The sequence below is a fragment of the Nuphar pumila genome, chromosome 1 (assembly GCF_984573655.1).
Source record: "Nuphar pumila chromosome 1, dmNupPumi1.hap1.1, whole genome shotgun sequence".
Classification (NCBI taxonomy): domain Eukaryota; kingdom Viridiplantae; phylum Streptophyta; class Magnoliopsida; order Nymphaeales; family Nymphaeaceae; genus Nuphar; species Nuphar pumila.
Window position 1 is genome coordinate 166,783,993 of NC_143249.1, and position 19,882 is coordinate 166,803,874.

Here is a 19,882-nt window from a genome sequence, read left to right on the forward strand (position 1 = left end):
TATTTAAATTCTTTATTTTAAGTATCCCTTTAGAGTAAAAATTCAAATTTCTCAAAAATAATTTCTGACAAATTTGAACTCTATAAGGTATTTTTTACTACACTTAGAATATTTTGTCTAAGTCTTACATACTCTATATTCAATGTAAGTTATCATTATCTAGACTGCTTAATTTATTTTCTAAAAATGATGTTTTCTCATAAACAAACTTCGAAAGTGATCTCTACCAGGGTCGGCAGGACAAGTGTCGTTTTGAATATTTTATTTTATTTTTTTGTACATTAGATTTCAAGCTCATGAAACTAAATTCAATTTTATTGAATTTACATTACATATATATTGAGTTATCCTAAATTCGTCTAAAATCCTATTCAACTTTATTTTGGTGAAATTTACTGGTTATTTTATTAAATTTTGTTCTTTTTCATAAATTCGATTATGAATGCGAATTTTATAAAAATCAACTCAAATCAACTCTTTCATACAATATTTCTTATAATTTCTCTTAAGCTAATTCATATTTTTACACTTATTTCTCATAAAAAGTTATTATGTATTAATTAAAAATACCCTGAAGAATCACATGTATTACTTTTGAACTAAATTTAAAATCGTAGTTTCAAAAATACAATTTATTATATTTTTTCAAACTTGAATTAACATTCGATCAAGTCTTAACTTAGATTTGAATCAAACTCAAATCTAATTATAATATTTGAGACATATTTATTAAATCCGAATTCAAATTCAAACCTCATTAAAAATCGAAACCCTGATTCAGAATAAATTCTCCACTGGAAATTTATTCTAAATACTGATGAATGTTTGAATTATAAATAAATTCTCATCTTAATCTCCAATAATATTTTAGCCTTAATTCAATGTTATTTCATAAAATATCAAAAATTTGTGGGTTTTACACCTGGCTTGGCTGAGCCAACTAATCCAGGCCCTTTGTCTCACCTATACAGAGCTCAGCTTGAGGCCAAGCGAGTCTGACTCATTTGAGCCCTAGTCGAGCCATATCATCCATTTTCTTTTCTAGGATATTTTTTATGAGCTTTGCTCGAGCTCAACCGAGCCCACCTCAGTTGAGCCCTAAATCATGCATCCTCTTGTGATCTTAAACTGAGCCAACTTGGGTTAAGCCTTGATGAACCCGATTCTCTCCAAATGGCTCGAACAAGGTTCGAGTTCGACCCTAGTGACGCAATAGCCACCTTTTTTGCCAAAAATGAGAGTTAACCTTTGTTCTTTTCACAGTTTGATAAAAACCCTTTTAAGCGCTTCATATCAGTGCAACTTATGACATTTCATACCTTTAGCATGAAAATTGAGGCAGAGCAAAATAGCGCCTACGCTTAGAATCGTCAAAAGTTTGAACTATCTCTGAGGTAGGAAAAATACATACGATAATGATGATTGAACACTTCTAATATATGTATTGACATTTACATCAAATATATATATAATATCATTATTATACATATATATGCATGTGTTTACTTGAAGTATGCAGTTTTGTATACTTTGACTTTATCTAAATTATGCATTTATTTCAAGTATGCAATTTTGCGTACTGCTGTGTATTTATGATGACCTTTTGGCGTATGATGCTTTTTTATATGTGTAGTTATATATATATATATATATATATATATATATATATATATATATATATATATATATATATATATATATATATATATATATATATGAGAGAGAGAGAGAGAGAGTACGCAGTTTGGTGTACTCCAACTCTATTATAAATTACGTGTACACTTATTTAAAGTAAGCAATTTTGCATACTTCTACTTTATTTATGATGGCCTTTTGATGGACGTTGCTTTGTTATATGTCTACATATATATATACATATATAAGTATGTTTTACTTAGAGTACGCGGTTCTGTGATAACTCATGCTTTGTTTAAATTATGCACACATTTATTTAGAGTGTGTAGTTTTGCGTATTCGTGCTTACTTTAAATTATGCTAGCATTTATTTAAAGTTCACAATTTTACGTATTTTTGCTTTGATTTAATTCCAAAAGGGTTAAATACGAGACTCTAAGTCTCTATGCCTCTGATGTTTCATAAAATAAAACAAGTGTTTTATGTCTGCATGTACAAGATATTAGGCATCTACATGCGCTGCTTATTTCACAAATTAAATAACACTCCCATGCTCGCATGCATCAAAGATCCTACATTTGTATGCATCAAACATTTTTCAAATATTGGAGCATTTTTTGAAACATTGTTCCTACCAGGTTTGAACTTTAAAAAGTTGTGACTGTCATGATTCATATATTTGCAACTGAGTCTACTCTTTGGACAAACGTCTGCGACTACGTATACTTCAGTCATACTTATGTCAAGTCTTTTCATTTTACATCTGGAATGACACGGATATGCCCTGTCTTGAGGTTTGAGAAATCATAAATTTATATTTTTTTCAGTTAGTTCTCTTTTGAAAATCAGGCTGATTCTCATTGCATTGGTACTATCAGACATGCAAGACATGCTCGTACACTGATGAATGAATAGAAGTTTATAACAAACCTCTTGGTGCAACAATGCACAATATTATAGAAAGAAAATTATATTCAAATACTAGGATCATCTTCACAGGCAAGATGCTAATTTTAGTTTAAAAGACCAGAGTATGTTGAATGAGTTGCTTTAATAAAAGAAGACCCGATAAACCATTCAACTTTGAGTTCTATCAAGAGAGAGGATCAGAGGTACAAGCTCTGATGGACAATGTTGTTAACAACTATGCTCCTCGAGTGACAATGACTTGGCATCCTCAATCATCGAAGTTAGGGGACATGGCTACCAATTATTATTCTAGGTGGCAGATCCCACAACTTCTGCAAAAGTTATGATGCATCCTCCATTTATTTATGCTTCTAGAGAATTATATCTCGGTTACTATACCATCACCTTTGGATCAGACTCAGCTAGTCATTTAGATCATCAATTTACATAAAATAATAAACCCTCAAATAGTCTCTATTGTTTCCACGATTTTATCCTGTGATTACCCACAGGTAGGTAATTATCGAAACAAAGGTATGATGCATACACTGCTTAAAAAAAGACATTCCACTTATACAAATTTGTGGTTTGCTCAATTGCATGAGATACAATGTTTTAAACTTTGATAAATACTTGTATTAGTCTTGTACAATTATATAACATTGTTGTATCTACTAGGATTTCATGAGTCTCACTCATTTTATGGGATCCAAGTGATGAGTAGATTGCTGCTGCAAGCGATGGTGTGATGACACAACGATATCAAGAATACATTTTCTCTATTGTTCGCTCTTGAGCATATTTTAATATTTTATATAAGGACTTTTGTATACAACAATTTATATCCAAATCATTGTTTGAATCTTTATGGTTTTGAATGATTGCATAGAAATGCAGGCCTAAATCTGAGACATTTGGGGACCCAATCTGTTTCATAGAAATTTTGCCTGAAACCTACCCGTGGTTCACTAACTTGGACTTTTCGAACTGCTATTACGCTGAAGCTATCATTTTAACTCTGAAAAAGGGATTGACTACAAAATTTTTAAATTTTCCTAAATTTCATCAGTTAGAAATTTTGGAGCGTCACACAAATACATTGCATAATGGTAACTTTTCTCAAAACCAAAGTTTTGTTTAAGATGTTCAAGACTTCAAATGAAGTTATTGGCTATTTCTTCAAGTATCGATACTACCAGGAAGGTTTTTTGTGAAATAAAAATTGCTTCTGAGGTTACCATTTCCTTGTTTAAATGTTGTGTTTTAGTTTTATTTCTTCAATATATATATATATATATATATAAATTTATATTTGCCACTTTTGCTTTTGCAGTAAATAAGTGCGCCAGTAAAAGTTTTTATTGGTGCAAGTCGAGTGCCAATGAAGAACTTACACATGAAAAACAATCTTTTTAGTAGCATCGTGTTTGCGCCAAAAAAAAATTGTTTTTATCTATTTTGTGTTATTTCATTATATTTTTACATACTTTCTTATATATTTTGAATTTATGCAATTTTTCCCAAGAAAAAATAATTTTTTTAAAAATTCACAAGGTTATCCTCTCTAAGAAAATCCAAAAATTAAGATTTGTGGATATGCCATAAGTTTTTTCTTGACTATTCTTGTGAATCAAGTCCTATAGAAATGACTAACAAAGTTTATTTAGTGGGAAACATGTTTTGGACATATGATTGCCTTGCGTAATTAGGTTTTTCTCAAAAATCTAAGATACACCACACACCACTTAGAAAAATGGAAAATAGACAAATTGTATGATAGAAATGACATGTTTCTTGAAATGCCCTACAATTTTCAAAATCCACCTGATGTCCAAATTCATAAATTTTTTATTCTAAAAAAAACCTTTTTACCCTTCACATAAGTAAATTTTCTCCAGATATGAGAACTTTCTCGAAAAAATGAGAATACACAAATTTTCTCCCAAATATGCGAATTTCTTTCTAAATATGCGATTTTCTAAATATGTAAATTTCTTTCTAAATATGCAATTTTTCTCTAAATATGTGATTTTTTTCTTAAATATGCGATATTCATCCTAAAAATATAATAAAACAAGACATATAAACATGTATCTTTGAATGTCATCTTACTTGTGCCACTTATGTAATTTTAGTAAAACGAGGTTCACACATTTTGAGAACCTTTGCAACTCATGGTTGCAAATGTCATAATATATTTATGAATGTCAAGACATGTCAAGCAAAGGGTCTCATGTGTGGTATTTGCAAAAGTGCCATTAAAGGTAAAAACCTTAAAGTGTCGCTAACGCCTTTAGCAATGCCTCAAAAGTGCATGTGAGTCCACTGGCATCTCGCCAGGTGAGTGTTAGGCAGCTACCACTCACTATATATATAATGATTGTACTTTCTCATTGTGAATCACTACAAGAATTCTGCAGATTAGCGACGGATGCTATCCGACGCTAATCCATCGCAAATCCGTTGCTAATCCGTTTAGCGATGGATTGACGATGGCTTAGCGATGGATAGTGTCCGTCGTAATTTCTTGATTGCTAATTAGCGACATAACTGATCTGTTGCTACTTTCATCGCTAATTTGTGATGGATTAGCGAATGTCATGATTCGTCATGAGTTCGTCGCTAAATAAGCACTAATTTGGTTTTGCGATATATATATATATATATATATATATGTCACTAATCTATCACGAACATTTAACGACGAATACATATCCATCTCTAAATTCCATCACCAATTTAGTGACGGATTAGCGATGGATTATATTCCATCTCAAAACACCGTCTGATTAAGTTTTTGAGACAAATAATATCCATCGCTAATCCATCGCAAAATTTTAAAAAAATAAAATGATTTTGTTTGAAATATAAATATCGAGAAAAAAATTCTCGTTATACAATTTATATAACCTGTGTATAAAAGACAAAGTACACATAAAAAATATATATACAAAGTAGGTGAAACAAATTTAACACAAGTTATAAGTGAAACAAATTTAACAAGTAGGTGAACATATACAAAGAGTTTTGTTTGAAACAACAAGTACGTGAAACAAATTCAACACATGAAGTTACTCCTCGCCAAGATTTGGAGCATCATCCTCTTCATTGTCTCAATTTGCCGCTTTATCTATGCCTCCATCAGCTCCTCTACGCTGATTATCTCCAGCATCCTACAAGAGAACCAAAATGTTAATATTGATAAACAAAATATAATGACATAAATTATATGCAATGCACCTAATCTAAGGCAATCAAAGTAACATGACTGAATGACACATAGACTAGCAATAAAGTGAAGGACATTAACAAAATTCAAGGGCCAATAAATGATACATGTAGAGTCCCTAAAAACTAATGACACAATGAAATATTATAGGCATATACGTATTGAAATCTAACGACATAAAACTAATCACATGAAACTTTAGATATGCATTGAAATAAACGTTATACATACCTGACGAGCACCAGAGCTCATGTTGAAGGCAAACGAAGTTTTCCTGTCCCAAAAAAAGGTGCACAACTTATTATGGATAAGGTTGGGAATGACTTCATGTAAAAAGTCATGCATTGTGTCCTGAAGAAGCTGACAGACACCATCCCAAGAAATAGCATGGTCAATCGAACACTGAGAGTTGATGTTGGCAGGAGAACTCTGAGATCCCTGGCTGGAAAAGGAAACAACTGTTGTGGTGTTTATATTACTCCCAAACCCGAACACACAACCTTTTTTGGGTTCACCGGTTGCAGTCACCCATGCTACATGATCAAAAGGCGAATGCTGAGTGAAGTCATCACCATATCGCTCTACCATCTGTTGCTCGTATGACTCCTACAAAGTAATGATTACAGTATGAATTAATAATTAAGAATTACCATATTTATGATAATGTAATTCATGGTAATTTGTATATTACAATGTTTATTAATACAATAAATATATACTGTTGTCGTTTTCGCCTTCTCTGATATGATCTCTCCCATGCTCTTACTTTTATGTGTTTCAACAAACACATCCTCGTAAGGCACATGAACTCCTTTTTTCGGCTTCCTGCAAGGTTAAATGATAAAAAAATCAATTAGAAAGTATGCAAAAATACTTATAAATTTGATAATATATATATATATATATATATATATATATATATATATATATATATTGATGAGTTACCATTTTCTTTTGGTGGCTCCTAAAAGTCCTAGAACCACCTGTGTGTAGATGGGCATCAAGCATCTTTGCTGGGTTCTATGCAGCCTTTGCTGAGCGGTTTTGAAATTCATGGCTCGCCCACTTGTCGCACATTGCATCCCAATAATCTGTCCTGGTAGTAGAAGGGTCATGGCCCTTCCACTGCAGTGAATCATCTATCCCACCAGCTGCTTTTATTATTGCAGTCTGCATATTGTGAAACATGTCGGCAAATTGACTGACAATCACCTTCTGCCACACTAGCCTCGCGTCCTGTTCCTCCTTCGCAGTCGCGAAGCGATTCAAAGCCTACAAATAATTTTAGAAAGTTAGTACACATGACTATAACAAAAAATTAAATATGAAACACATTAGCTATGACAGATCTTGGTGTCGACAACAATACCTATGGCAAAGATGGTGAGCATTTGGGACTAATTAAGCATGTTGCAGAAAGCATTTGTTAAAGACGCCTACCAGGCGACACATTGTCAGGTCCATTCTGGAAAAGCTTTATGTGATGGTTCTTCTGTGCAATAATGACAGTGATCTTGGGTCTGTAGCCAGATTCAAGAAAATCACATGCCTGCAAAAATGGTTACCGAGCAAACTAGCAATTGGTCTCATGTACAACTTTTATAGTAATAAAAAAACACATAAAACTGACGTTGATTATCTGTTCCAATTCAATATTTAAGACTTCATTGAACAGAAATTCACTCACACCATCCCTGATTGTCAACAAAATGAAATGGAATGAAGTTATAAGTATAACTATTAACCATTACATTTTGCCTAATGATTAAAAAAGTAGCACAACTGCACCGAAAAATTATCTTCTCAGGCTTCCTTTGCGTGGCACTCTGATAGAAGTCAATCAAAATTCTCTGCAAATAAACAAGCAATGAAACTGAATTCAGGAATACACTATAGTAACCTCCAAGCAACATAACCAAGACATAAAGTATTGGCAGCCGTTTGGCTGCACACTTTAGGAAAAATTTGCAACATTATATTGATTAAAAAATTAGATTGAACACAACATATCCCACCCAAGTTTTATTTTAGACAAAAGAAAGATGTAAGTAGGCAAGATCTTAGCAAATGAACAAGTGGAAAAAAATGGTAAACGTCACACGTTTCATAAAAAAATCATTTCAATGGCCTAAACCAAACACCCCTTGGCTCTCTAAAAAGCAATTGAATATCTAAAAACTAATCACAAAGAACCAAGCTAACAACTTATACACCGATTAGTCATAAACAATGTGTTGGTTGTAAAATCATGAAATATTTGACTCAACCTGATAAATCCCCCATCAGTTTTGTTGTCGGTAGTAAGCTTGAAGAGAGAATCTACCATTTCTACTTTAGGAGATTTTGTCCTAACAGATGTCCGGTACCGAGAAATTAAGGGCCAATCATGAGAGCTCACAACCTGCTATGTTGAACACATAAAAAGATACAAGTGAAAACCAATAAAAAATTGTTATATAAACATCAATTAGTGAGGAAAACGTACACAGATAATGAAATATACCTATATATAATATACATTTCTACAATATGAGAGTTTAAAAAAGAAAATGATGTAATTAAAGATTAGGTACCACTGAGAGAGCACATTATCGCAGCAATTGATGGCATATCAGACTGACCAGGTGATTCATGAGACATCCATTCCAAAAATTATGGTTGGTGATGAAGAGATTATTGGAACAGATGGTGATTTCTCGATAGCAAGCAAGGAATTAATCCCACCAAGCTGATTTTAAAGCACACAAAATTCAAAAGGCATTTTAGCAAAATGCTAGAGATAATAAGATAATAAAACAAAAAAATTGCAAACAATGAAGTACCTTAGAATTGATCTTCAGTAATATATTAGTGAGATATTGATCATTGATTTTATGGGAAGGTGCCATACACTGGGTCACAATACCCAATTCAGAGAGATTTTTCCTCTTTCATGACCCTAAATCAAAGAAAATAACCACACTTATCTGCATGTACATATTTATAAAATTGGCAAGGGTAAGATTCTCAAGAATTGCATTAAGAAATGATACCATAGACATATGAGTTTTTCCTCTTAGCTAAAACACAAAGAAGGAACTGTGGAGGTCTAGGTAGTTTTGATTTTATCTGATCAAACATTTTTCCGCTCTGATGGCAGGTGGAGCATTCCGAAACTCAGAATACTCTTTGAATGTGGCGAATGGTGGTTTAATATTCTGATAATAAGAGTGTTAGTATTAATGAAACAAGCTATAACATAAAAATTGAAGACAAGATGAAAATGAAAGTAATAGAAAGATATTCCAAAAACTTATAATGCCCTTGCTCCTGCCAGTATTAGCAAACTCCCTAGCAAGATGACTTGTATCACATCTTGCAGAAAAATTGATGATTGCCCAACGTTCAATACTGATAGGTTTAAGCATTTGCTGTACATAGAAGTTGCTAATCAGAACTATATTCACTTCAGACTAGAAGATCCAGCAGAGAACAACAAAGAGACTCATATATGCAAATAAATGAAAATAGGTACCTTCTGATTAAAGTTCCACCATCCATTTCGTGGTGCAAATGACTCCCCATTGCCAAAAACAAGCTTTAATAAAGCCTCAAAGAAAAATAGAAAACAACTGGGCAGTAAGCACCATAAGATGCTAATTTATATTATAAAGGATGAAGCAAGTCTAACAAAGTTATACCTTTGGAGAAGGCAAAATTTTGACGAGGGATTTTCCTTCAGTGATAGATACCCGAACAAGGTAGGAATGAGGGTGGTGATGGGAGACCCAGGCGACGACAACGAGTCACGACACCACTTTCGGTCAGTGCTTGAACGAAAAGGGGAATGCGGCGACTGCGTGCGAGGCAGGGAAAGGAAACAGAGGAAGAGGCGGTGGTGGTCACGACGACGGTGTGGCTCCAGACGATTGGTAAACAGAGAAGGAAGGAGGTGTAGACGCAGAGAGGGCAGTCGGCTGAGAACATTAGGAGGAGAAGAAGGTGGTGCCCTTCGGCTAGCAGGGGGTCGGCGACGATGCGACTCCAGCAATGGTTGACGGCAATGGCATCCGGCTCCGGCCGAATGCGAACGGAGAAGGGGAGAAGGGAAGAGGAACGTCGACCAGCAGAGGTGTCAACGATGGCACAGCTCCAACGATGCCACGAATGGGGAAGGAAGGAGGAGAAGAAGGTGAGGTGAGAGGCCACGACGACGGCGCGGGGAGGTCGGTTGTTGGCCAACATTTGAACAGGGAAGGAAAGAGGAGGTCGGCGTTCAGACGAAGAAGCCGATTTGAGGGTAATCAGAAAGAGAGAGAATTTTGTGCCCTAGGCAACCGTTTTATATCAAAAAGTAGCGACAAAAACATTCCGTCTCAAACGCTACCGCAAAGTAGCGACGAAAAATTTTTTGTCGCTCATCCGTCGTGAAGTTGCGATGGAGTTTGAGACAAAATGTTTCCATCGTGAATCCGTCGCTAATTAGCGACGACGTTTGAGACAGAATGTTTTCATCCTTAATTCTTCAACTAATTCCAATTTTAGGGATGACTAGTTTTCTCTAGCTAATTCATCACAAATTTGCGACAGATTATTTCCGTCATAAATTTTCATCGATAATTAACATTTTTCTTGTAGTGAATGTTCTTAAAATGAACAAACCTCCTTTTACTAAATACTCTCACATTTGTTTATGTCCTTACACATATGCGAACATTCATAAAAAAATGGCACAGGCTGGAGGACAATCACAAATATAGTACAATTCACAATCATGAGTTGCAAATTTGGGAGGGAAATCACATATTTATGAAGAAATTTACATGTTTAAGAGAAAAAAATATATATTTGGGAGGAAATTTGCATATTCTCATATTTGAGAGAAAATTTACATATTTGATAGAAAATTTGCATATTTAGGAGAAAATTTGTATATTTTGGAGAAAATTCAAATATTCTCATATTTGAGAGAAAATTCACATATTCTCATATTTGAAAGAAAATTCACATATCTAGAAGAAATTCGCTTGTACAAAGGTTAAAAGGTTCTTTCAAAGCCGAAAATTTGTGAATTTAGAAATTGGAAAGATTTTAAAAATTATAAGATATTTTGGGAAATGCATCATTGTTGTTGTACAATACGATCATTTTTTATTTGAAAAAAGCATATTCTTACATTGAAAAATACATTCAAAACTTGTTCCTTAACATGCAAACTATGTTCGACACATCTCTAGGGTCCAATTAATGAGATTTACACACTTATGACTTTCTGCACTACAAGAAATTTCAGTGTTACTGGCACAGTGTTTGCGTAAAGCCTCGGCAAAGCTTTTACAAGCACAATTTACATTCACCTATGAAAAAACACTTTCATTGGCGCATCTTTTGCACTAGTGAAACAAAAGTGAGAGTTAACATAGGTGCTGCAACAATATTGTGGTATTTTTCATGATTATATCTGGATTTAAAAATATTGTGATAAAATCATGTTATTTGTTACTAGGATTTACAGTAAAGAGCAACATACATTAACTTGTTATTTCCTGTTGGTATGTGCCCCCTAATCGTGTCTATTTATCTATTTCTTGATACGAGATGGGGGCAGGTTTGAGAAAAGATCTTAGGGCACATTTGGTTGCTCTTTTAAGAATGATTAAGAATCAATATAATTCAGGACCACGTGATTAAGAATCACATGGGGGTCTCAATCAAACATAAAAAAGGTAACCTGTGAGTACTTTCTAATTTATGTGGATTCAGAATCATTATTTAAAGGAGCAACCAAACATTTCCTTAGGTGTTTGATGGTGCATCCTACGCGATGCGCGAGACAAAAAGGCCAAAAAAATAGGCTTTGTAGCAAACATTGGATGCGGTGAACGCGCGGAACATTGTCCGCCGCATTCATAAAAACATGTTAAAATTGTCCTACCCCCTACCTTACAAAAATTACAGGAACAGAAAGAAGATATTTTATTGTTTCTTGACGGGGCGTGCCCGACCCCTCTTGTGTGCAGCTGGCGGACGAGTAGAGGCAGACCAAAAAAAATAAAGAAAAGATCGAGGGAGGAGTGCCTGCCATGGAGGTGCTGCTCGAGGGTGCCCTTGGGAACAAACTCAGAGACCAGAAGCCTCTGTTCCTTGCAAATGCAGTAGCTCAGCAGGGACACCAGGTTCAGGTGGTGCACCCTGCTGATTATCTCCACCTATGCCTGGAACTGCCTCTTTGCCTGCCATGATCCAGTCTCCTTTAGCCTCTTCACGGCGACTTCCTACCCATCAGGCAATCGCCTCCTATTGACAAACCAGAACCCGCCCTCTTCGATCAGGTTATGCGCCATGAACCCGCTGGTCGCGTCGGTGAGCTCCCAGTAACTGAACATATACCTCCATATCCACAAGGTTGTCGGAGACAACACCACTCTTTTCGGCTGCAGCACCCCCAGTTTGCCTGAGTAGGCCGGAGAAATGCTTGAATCATCCCTAATCACAGAAATGCATCATCGTCTTGGTAGCGCTGGTTTCGTCGAGCTCTACTCCGCAACGACCAGAGGACTAACCCGACGAGTAATAGTATGACACAGGCAGCCATAGTTCCGGTGATGGTGGCCCATGGAAACTTGGTGGAACTCGGTGAATTTCTCGACAAGACGGGGATTTTGGTGGCTGTAGCCGAAGAGTGCCGTCTGAATGGTGAAGCTGGCGGTGGCAGCAGTCCTAGTGGTGGTTGAAATAAGCCTAGTTTTGGTTGTGGGGAGGAGGTTTCCAAGGGAGGCAATAGACGAAGGGCTTGTGGTAGATTGGGGGCTAGAGAAGGTGAAACTTTTGGGGTGGAATCAAGGGAGAGGAGAAGGAAAGGGTGAATTGTGGGCAGACAAAATATTCAAAACCAAGTAATTTGACCGATTATTCATAACTATCCAAGTTGTCCGCACATCGTCATCAAACAATGGTCATTTGGAACATAACATCCGAGTATAGTCCAAACAAACGTTGGACTTAGAACAGTTGTTACGGAACAAATAAAACCAATGTTTTGTTTTGTCTTTTTTGTTCATTTTGTCCAATCTTGGACAAACCATCAAACATACCCTTAGTGTCTAAGATTAGTCTAGAAAGGTCTCTTGATGCCTTCTTTTTTCTTCTCATTGTAGATATTTCCCAAAGACTTGCCATTTACTGTTAAGGAAGAAATGGAGAACAAACACACTTGGAGGGAGCATAAGAACGGAGGGTTGTATGCTGAGTTCCGGAAGGATGCATGGATCGCTCCCAAGACAAAAATCTATTGATTCTTTTCCAACTGTTTGGATTGTATGTGTGATGATTTATTTCACGGGTGCATATAGAAGGGTAAGCTCATCATTCGCCTTTAACGGTCCATATTTAGTTATGCTAAGCTCATGTCAAATCTATTTTAAGGAATACTAACGTATATATGCTGAGTCTTCATAGGTCTTTTATCTACAACTCTCAAGGCAATCCGTTTCCATCCAAGAGAGCGAGTGAGACAGAGAGAGGGCTGTGTGAACTTCAGCATACCATTGAGCAAGTGACTGTAATTTGGTACAATTTGCATGGTCCGTTAGATTTTCAGATGGGTTGACTTAACTAAAATCCATGTGGATTTTTATAAGCTCAACTTGGGAAAAGATCTCATCCTCTAAGTCATCGTGCAGTGCAAGTTGCATAAGCTTGCTTTTTTCAAGAATTGCAACGGCTAGTGAGCAATTGTTTAGAAAGTGTGGCCACATCATCATTACGCAAGCTGAAGGCGGCCTTCTGTTGTAGACGAAGCTCGACTATGCAACGTTATAAAAAACCACACTGATTAGTTCTAATTTAATTATTTCAAATAACCAAACAGACTTTAAGTGTTACAAACGTTAAAATATATAATGCTAGTTTCCTGTAACTTCTGCTCACTTTATTGGCGAAAGATCTTAAACGAGGCGAATTATCGACCATAGGCAAAGTTTAGATCTGTCATGAGCTTTCACTGTCTAGGCAGGCCTATATATATATATATATATATATATATATATATATATATATATATAGAGAGAGAGAGAGAGAGAGAGAGAGTTGGTTTTGGAGAAAAAAAATACAGGAAATGTTTTCTTTTAACCCCCCCCGCTCACCGAGTTCATTGGTGTAAAACCCCAGGTTAAAAGGCAGTGTTTTACCATGTACCAAGGGATATTCCATAGTTTATCCTAACAATGAGAGCAACCACAGCCTCAATTTTGACTGGACTAGAACTTCAATCGAACACAATGGAGTTCAGAGAATATCAAATTAAGGAGCAGAGTTGCATGTTGCATAAATCACTGTTGTGTTCCAACATGACGGACCCAAAAAATGTTCAGCCATGTGTAGAACTGAAAGAGAAATTTCCACAGTTCCTCTTTATCTCTTCTGATTGATTGCCATAGTACCATTAACTTGAAACCTAGTGAGATAGGACTTGATACCTACTGAGGTAGGCCGATGGCTGCGTGTAAGGACCAGGACCTTACCAAATCTCTCTCTCTCTCTCTCTCTCTCTATATATATATATATATATATATATATATATGAAATGATTCCTCTTTGTATATAGGGCATGCATGATTCCATGAGCATTATAATTGTCATTATGATATTATCATGATTCAATCATGCACAGGTCAAACATTCAAAACTCAATAAACCGTCAAAAGACACTATGAAAAGACACCAATGCGTCTGTATCATGTCAAGATACACGTCTGTGATCTCTTTCCATCATTTTAAAAAGGACATTCATGTTTTTTAACATTGACATAATAAACTTGGGGAAGGAAAGAGCCACCTCATATTTTATTATTTTATGAAAATATTGTTGCTCTCAGAGCAAAGCAAGCCCCATATAGGAGTGCCAACTTACGCCACTTCTTCCCTTCATCTCTACCAAAGACCTAATTATTTTCCTCTTATCCTTGGTCCATGCACTAGTCTCTGAGAAAGCAGAGATTCTAGTAAAAATTTTCCTGTACATCTCTCTCTCTCTCTCCATGCATTAGTCTCTGAAAAACCAGAGATTCTAGTAAATTTCCCTGTAATCTCTCTCGCTCTCTCTCTGTAACTTAGAGGGAAACATGATTACTGGGGGGGACATCTACAATGTCTTTGCTGCAGTGGTGCCTCTCTATGTAGCCATGTTCTTGGCCTATGGTTCTGTAAAATGGTGGAAGATCTTTACCCCTGATCAATGCTCAGGCATAAACAGGTTTGTCGCTGTCTTCGCCGTTCCCCTCCTCTCCTTCCACTTCATATCTTCCAACGATCCTTACGCCATGGACTTCAAATTCATTGCTGCTGACTCCCTTCAGAAAGTGGTCATCTTGGTGGCCTTGAGCCTGTGGGTATGGTTTGGCAAGAATGGCAGCCTTGAGTGGATGATCACTATCTTCTCTCTTTCCACTTTGCCCAACACCCTGGTCATGGGTATCCCACTAATGAGAGGCATGTATGGTGATTTCTCTGCTAGCCTCATGGTTCAGGTTGTGGTGATGCAGAGCATCATATGGTACACCCTCATGCTGTTCATGTTTGAGTACAGGGGTGCCAAGATACTCATCATTGAGCAATTCCCAGAGACAGCAGGATCAATCACCTCTTTCAAAGTGGAGTCTGATGTGATGTCCTTGGATGGGAGGGATGCCCTTCAGGCAGATGCAGAGATTGGGGAGGATGGTAAGCTTCATGTCACTGTTAGGAAGTCCTCATCCTCAAGGTCTGCACTCTCTTCCTACAGGCATCATCATCACCATGGGCTCAGTTCAATGACACCAAGAGCCTCAAATCTCACAGGGGTGGAGATCTATTCTGTCCAAACATCAAGAGAGCCCACACCAAGAGGGTCAAGCTTCAACCACACAGATTTCTACAACATGTTGAAGATGCCCCCAGGAAACACTGGGTTTCTACAGAGTCCTAGGCAATCCAACTTCCAGTCTAGTGATATATACTCCGTGAACTCCTCAAAGGGGCCTACACCGAGGACATCGAATTTTGAAGAGGACATGATGAGATTTGGGAAGCATCGATCTCAAGAGAGCGGAGGTAGGAGCAAGAGCAATGAGTTTGTCAGTGGTGGTAGGAAAAAGATGTCCAGTGATTTCCAAGTGAGGTCTCCAAACAGGAAATCTAGTGAAGCAGCGCCTAAGGAGCTCCATATGTTTGTTTGGAGCTCGAGTGCATCCCCTGTTTCTGAAGCAAATCTTCACCATGCAGTGAACAGAGGTGTGTCTACTGATTTTGGGGCTCTGGACTCAAAATCAAAAGGTATTCAACTAAAAGAAGATTCACTTTTTTTCAGCATTTGTCTATTGTAAAACTTTTGGAATCTGTATTCTTGTAACTTGGTGTTTGTTGGTTTTGTATAATGAGTTCAGTAGTGCAAGATTCTGGAGAAAATTATGGCACTGGGGGGAAGATGGACGCGGAGGGAGAGAACGGTTTGCAAAGAGATTTGGAAATTGAAGGGGGTTGCAGCCCTCATGCAAAGATGACGGATGGTGATGATCTGCAGAAGAACCCAGAGATTGGGCTGGAAAAGGTTAAAAATACACAGTTGCCTCCAGCAAGTGTGATGACAAGATTGATTCTCATTATGGTGTGGAGGAAACTCATGAGGAACCCAAACACCTACTCCAGCCTATTTGGTTTAATTTGGTCACTTGTTTCTTTCAGGTAAATTAATGACTTATATTAATGCAATAACAAGAGCATGACCAGAAATTTCTTTGCCATTCATTATATTCACCGCTTTGGATTAATGATAATGATATTTCACTAATTACTTGTGGTTTAACTTGGTCACTTGTTTCTTTCAGGTAAATTAATGACTTAGATTAATGCAATAACAAGAGCATGAACTGAAAAATTTCTTTGCCATTCATTACATTCACCGCTTTGGATTAATGATAATGATATTTCAATAATTACTTGTGTGTATGGTTCTCCATATTGTTTTGTAGTGTATGGCAGCATGAGAGAGAGCTGAACAATAATATAATGGCTTTTTGTTTTTATGTTGCAGGTGGCACATTAAAATGCCAACAATCGTACAAGGATCCATTTCAATACTTTCTGATGCAGGCCTAGGAATGGCTATGTTCAGTCTAGGTATGAACCGAGAGAGAGAGAGAGAGAGAGAGAGAGAGAGAGAGAGAGAGAGAATTGAACAAGATGTCGAGAAGGCTGTTAATTTTCTTAAAATTTAGAATGACGAAATGCCCCTCAAACAATATAGAGATTCTTTCTTGAAGGTTTTCTCTCTACATATCATCAAAATATGAGATGGGGAAAACGCTAGAGAACCAAAATGAATGAATGAATGAAGGGTACCTCTATCATACTGAAAAGGTCAAATCTGTTGTTTTCAATCATGAGTCAGATATGAATAGATAATTTTCTTTTTGCCTTTTGAGTGGTTGATTTTCTGCTGCGTAGTTTGTACCAAAACTGTAGTTGGTCATCAATAGAGACAAATAATTAGGTGAGGTTGTTTGTGTATGTGAATGAACAGGCATATTCATGGCATTACAGCCGAGGATCATAGCGTGTGGGAAATCAGTTGCTGCCTTTGCGATGGCTGTCAGGTTTCTTACTGGCCCGGCTGTCATGGCAGCCACTTCAATCTCCATCGGCATCAGGGGAGTCCTTCTGCATGTTGCCATTGTTCAGGTCTCTCTCTCTCTCTCTCTCTCTCTCTCTCTCTCTCTCTCTCTCTATATATATATATATATATATATATATATATATATATATATACAGACATGAACAGGCAAACATGCATATACACGCGCGCCCACACTCATCCTTCTTTTCCTTTCACATTAAAGTAATCTCTCTCTCTCTCACATTTCCCCCCCCCCCCCCCCCCCCCACTCTCTCTCTGCACCCAAAAATCCGCACAAATTTTCTCCCGTTTTTTGTCGAAAATCTCTCTGTCCACCCAACAAAGGCACAAGTTCAGAACCAATAAGCGGTTAAGTGCCCGGCTATGTGATACTAGCGAATAACATGACCCAACAAAAGCCCACGGCAACAGATTTCAAGCTCCACATGAAATGCTGTCATGTGATTAGCTATCACATAGCTGAGCACTTAAGTGATCCCTAGATCCCCTATCACAAAGGGACACATGCATACACACGTAAACCCCTTCTTGCACACACATGCACAAATTTTCTCCCTTTTTCGCTTTGGCAAGGCTGAGGGAAAGCTCTTCATCACCGACCGCACATTGTTAGGCCTCAGGCTCGTAAAATCTTTGAGGTCCCCTCTGCCCACACTGAGGAGCACACCCAGCTTAGCTTAGCCCTCGTGCAAGGGATGCACCCTGTGGGCTTTCAACCGCGATCATTGTATATCAGGTGACAAACCACGGATGGTTGCCCTAGCCAGGAAGGCCGAGCCCTTGAGTGCAATTTTCACTCATTTTTGTCTACATGCTCTCTCTCTCTTGCTTATATATGTGTGAAAATGAGGCTAATTATACATGTTTTGGATCGATCAACAGGCTTCTCTCCCTCAAGGAATCGTTCCATTTGTGTTTGCAAAAGAATACAATCTCCATCCAGACATACTTAGTACTGCGTGAGAAATATTTCTTCTTCTTGTATCCGTTTCTTTTTTTATTATATTTACACGGAGAAATCACTCTCAGGATCATAGACCTACGTGACACTAAAATTCTGAAACATTTCTTCTTCTTTGAAATTCAGGGTCATTTTTGGCATGCTGATAGCGTTACCTATAACCATAGTCTACTACATCCTACTTGGTCTATAAGAGAGAAGACAGTTGCAGATAAGGAGAGAGAAAGAAAAAAAAGGGCCGTCCAAAGGAAGGAAAGAAATTATATCTAACCAATGCATGCAAAAAAACTAAGAACTAGGAGAGATCTAGAGAGAACACAAGTCTCGGGTAATTTTCTTTTTTCCTTTTCTTTCCCCATATGGGGCTTGCATGTGATTTGCTTGGGTAAAAGGGAAGCAAGACACAATGTCAAGACATTTTTAAATTTGGAAGTCATTTAATACCAATGCTTTTTATTAGTCATGCATGTGATTTAGGTCACTAGGAGCCAAGAGGGCAAAAAAGATATCCATCCATTTATTATCCCTTTTTTAAAAATTGTCATGACGATAACTGTTGGTGGTAGTAAAAAAATATATTTTCTGGCCAAACTGTGATTTCTTGATGTACGTGCTTTATTCGCTGCCTAATAGAAACAAATTTGGAAATTACTTCACTGCGGTCATAAATTTCTTGGGTGCGTTTGTTCTAGCTTCTAGAAGGCCAACTATTTGGATGTGGGTCAAAATCCAAGGTGGATCCAGGCACAGACTCAACTGGATTCATATTCAAAATATTTTCTATTTGGGGTCCAGAGATTTTGGTATCGTCCTTGATCTTAGGATTGGTTCAAGGTGATGCTTTTGGTTTAAAAAAGGCTGTTCTATTCCAAGGTACACAACCCCTTCTCGAGATGGGCTGGTTTTGGGCTGCCCTATGTAGCCTGAAGCCTGATAGTACTCTCGGCCCTGACATAGCTCGCTTAGTAAGCAGGTTGGGATATGGGCAGGGCTAAAACACTATTTCAATGGATTCCAACCCTGCCCAGCCTGTTTTCTATAATCGGGCTTAAAGGGCCTGACTTGGGCTGAACCAAACCCAGCCTGATAATTAGTTCACAGCTCAGCCCGAATCCAACAAGAGTCGGGTTGAGCTTTCGGTGGTTCAAGGTCTGGGTTGGGCATAAATATGGGTGCGGCTGGACCAATGTCCAACTCTAATTATGCATCACTAGTCAAAGGGCAATAAAAATCCAAGGGCAGCAATTGAATTCTATGTCAATTAGTGGTGCAAATAGGTCGGCCAGCAGGATCATAGTTGATTCGAATCTGAATCTTCTGATTTTTAAGCAATTGTATCGCCCTAATCAGGGTGGGCTCGTGCCCACCCAAATTAATGAGGCAGAGGCGAGTCCCTCCCTCTTCCCCACGTTCTTGGGGGAGGAAGAGGGGGAAACTCCCCATTCATCGGACATTAAGGGAGAAGCCTCTCCCTCTCCCCACGAATGCAGTGGTGGGG

At 37.4% G+C, this 19,882-nt stretch overlaps 1 protein-coding gene and 1 pseudogene across 8 annotated transcripts; one reads left to right on the plus strand and one right to left on the minus strand.

Annotated features, from left to right (window-relative positions):
* Positions 1 to 7,199: 7,199 nt before the first annotated feature.
* LOC149851211 (protein argonaute 9-like) lies at positions 7,200 to 9,997 on the minus strand (annotated as a pseudogene).
* A 4,877-nt stretch (positions 9,998 to 14,874) lies between these two features.
* On the plus strand, positions 14,875 to 18,683 carry LOC149851212 (auxin efflux carrier component 2-like). Of its 8 annotated transcripts, none has more exons than XM_090014193.1 (6): positions 14,875 to 16,102; positions 16,174 to 16,471; positions 16,821 to 16,906; positions 17,310 to 17,467; positions 18,306 to 18,382; positions 18,511 to 18,683. In XM_090014193.1, the coding sequence occupies exons 1-6, from the start codon at positions 14,875 to 14,877 to the stop codon at positions 18,575 to 18,577; spliced, it is 1,914 nt and encodes a 637-aa protein (XP_089870319.1). In that variant the 3' UTR covers positions 18,578 to 18,683. The 8 variants fall into 8 exon arrangements, with proteins under 8 accessions (XP_089870319.1, XP_089870328.1, XP_089870337.1 ...); XM_090014202.1 differs by having other exon boundaries at positions 16,177 to 16,471; XM_090014211.1 differs by having other exon boundaries at positions 16,183 to 16,471.
* Positions 18,684 to 19,882: the final 1,199 nt, after the last annotated feature.